The 2,859-nt window shown below is 40.6% G+C and overlaps 1 protein-coding gene across 1 annotated transcript; it reads left to right on the plus strand.

Annotated features, from left to right (window-relative positions):
* Positions 1-1,528: 1,528 nt before the first annotated feature.
* On the plus strand, positions 1,529-2,545 carry LOC127811782 (uncharacterized). Its single transcript, XM_052351952.1, has one exon. It carries the CDS (start codon positions 1,683-1,685, stop codon positions 2,382-2,384), a length of 702 nt encoding a protein of 233 aa, XP_052207912.1. The 5' UTR covers positions 1,529-1,682; the 3' UTR covers positions 2,385-2,545.
* The last annotated feature ends 314 nt before the right edge of the window (positions 2,546-2,859 follow it).

Here is a 2,859-nt window from a genome sequence, read left to right on the forward strand (position 1 = left end):
TCTAGCAAGCCAAATGGAAAATCCCACCTCCAACACTACTCGCCATTATCAAAATTTTGGCAAAACCCAAAACTCTCGCCAGATTGGGAAATCGAAATCGGCCAACCCACCTTCGCCATCTCTCCCCCCACAACGATCATCAATGCCGACGGAGGCCTGATTAAAGGTAGTGGAAGACAAAATTGGTCGGAGAACATGGGTTGCAAATGCACCGACTAACAAATTCGAAGAAGATATGTTGCAGATGGGTGGAAGAGGAAATCGGGGCAATGACCACTAGATTTGGTAGTCGTCGTGAGCAGCAGAAGTGGAGGTAGTGACCGGCGGAAGTGTCAGGGGTGGCGACGAGCAAAACGAGTGGTAATGGGACGAGCAATGTCATGCTGTTCATCATCTCGAACAGATTTGGGTTTGTGATTTTTGAAAAAAAAAATTATTTATTTGTGTATTAAATGAGTGATATTGTGTGTTTATGTATTTGGTTATTGATTTGTATATATTTGATTATTGATATTATGTATGTGCCTATTTGATTATTGATTAGTACATTTGATTATTAATTTTATATATCATAATATTTATTATTAAATTACAAAATAAATAATAAATTTTTATAAGTATTGCTCACCATCGTCAAAATTTTGGCCAAACCCAAAACTCTCATCAGATTGAGAAATCGAAATTGGCCAACCCACCTTCACCATCTCTCCCCCCACAATGATAATCAATGTCGGAGGAGACTTGACTAAAGGCGATGGAAGACAAAATTGGTCAAAGAACATGGGTTGCAGATGCACCGACTAACAAATCCAGAGAAAATATATTGCAGATGGGTGGAAGTGGAAATCAGGGCGATGACCACTAGATTTGGTGGTCGCCGTAAGCAACAAAATGGAGGCAGTGACCAGTGGAAGTGTTGGCAGTGCCGGCGAGCAAAACGAGTGGTAACGAGACAAGCGACGTCATGCTATTCATCATCTTGAACAGATTTGGATTTGTGATTTTGGAAAAAAATTATTTATTTGTGTATTAGATGAGTGATATTGTGTATTTATATATTTGGTTATTGATTTGTATATTTGATTATTGATATTATGTGTGTGCGTATTTGATTATTGATTTTGTATATATTTATATTTGATTATTTTATGTATTTGATTATTGATTTGTATATTTGATTATTAATTTTATATATCATAATATTTATTATTAAATTATAAGATAAATAATAAATTTTTATAGTATTGAAAATTATAGATAAGATAAAATAAATAAAGTTAAAATTTATTAATAAATAAATGAAATAAGAAACCAAATAGAGAATATTGTTGGAACAATTATAATTTTTAAAATAAAAAATAAATTATTTATAATATAATAAAAAAGAGAATAATGAGCTGCATTGGACTAGACTTATCCGAACCAAAAATTGAAGATCCCTACACACAAGAAGCTTAATTGACCCAAAATTGTGGGGTATGAATATGGCCCGGCAGAGCGGGAAATGAGTCAGGACGTTTCAAACTAGGCCGCTCGGCTCAGCCGCGGCAGTATTTTGGCGCCAAAATTGCCGCCCAAATTGAACCCTATTTACAGGCCACTTGCTCTCCATAATTCATCGCGCTTCAGTGATTCATTCACACAGAAGAGAGTTTCTTCTTGATCTGACTCGAGAATCAGCCATGGTCGTTGCTCTGGGTCCAGGCAAATTCTACGGGAGTAGCCTGCCGCGGCCCCGATTCTACGCCGATGTGAAGTTCAATGAGGAGCGAGTCGACCCCCCTGTTACCGTCCTGGACCCGCTGATGTCGTGGGCCGAGGAGGCTCACTGGTCGATGGGCGGCCTCAGCTTCAAGCGCCTCCGCCTCCAAGGGCGCATCGAAGGCCGCGTCGACAAGCTCCGCAAAGAGCGCGAGAAGATCCAGAAGAAGCGAGCCGCAAGAGATCAGATCGGAGGTTCCGGCAAGGATCTGGTTGATGGCGACGAAGAAGAGAAGGATCTGAGCCCCCCGCCGCCTCCCGCTCCAATGGCAGTGAAGCGCAGGCGGTTTGTGGCGTTGATTGATGAGGATGAGGACGATGATCTGGATGAGCAGGCTGATGAGGCGGTGGTCGGGAAGAGGGGCCCGGCAAGGAAGCTTGGCGACGATTTTGATCGGGTGGCGGAGGAGAGCGGGTTGGGCAAGAAGAGGGGAAGTCCGGCGAAGGTTTCCGAGGCGGTGGCGTCGCGGACTCGGGGCCGGAAGGCCTCCGAAGAGAGCGCTGATTCGGGCACCAAGTTGAAGAGAGGTGCGAAAGGTAAAAGGGGCTCGGAGAATGGGGAATCATCTCCGGCCGGTAGGACGAGGGCTTCGCCGAGGTTGGCCAAGCGAGGATTGCGCTAGAAGTGTTCGACGATTTGTCTCTGTGGATATATGCTCTTGAATACCCCCGTCTCCAGATAGATCCCTTAGGGCAGGTTTTAGTTCTTTTTTCATTTCCCTTTTATTTTAGTGTAATTCAATGTGTTTGTTATTTCAAATGCCATTTGGATGTTTGGTTTTAAGACTGCTTCTCCTCCATAGATCAAAGCTCAATTGAATTGTGGGTAATGTTAGTATTTTTTTCCATGCTTTTATTAGTATATACGAGTGAGCAATATTTTGAATAAATTGAAATAACAAATTAAATTAGTTGAAATTGTATGGTTTGAGTTTGATTGGAACTCTTTATTAAAAAAAATGAAATAATCGAATCGATTGAAATCTATGTATTAGAATTATGAATCAATTAAGAACTTATTTTTAATCATTAATGATTTAATCAAATAATAATCAGTGAACAAAAATGTTTAGTCTTTGTATTTGATTTATTAATTAA

This window comes from Diospyros lotus, chromosome 10 (assembly GCF_014633365.1).
Source record: "Diospyros lotus cultivar Yz01 chromosome 10, ASM1463336v1, whole genome shotgun sequence".
Lineage (NCBI taxonomy): Eukaryota > Viridiplantae > Streptophyta > Magnoliopsida > Ericales > Ebenaceae > Diospyros > Diospyros lotus.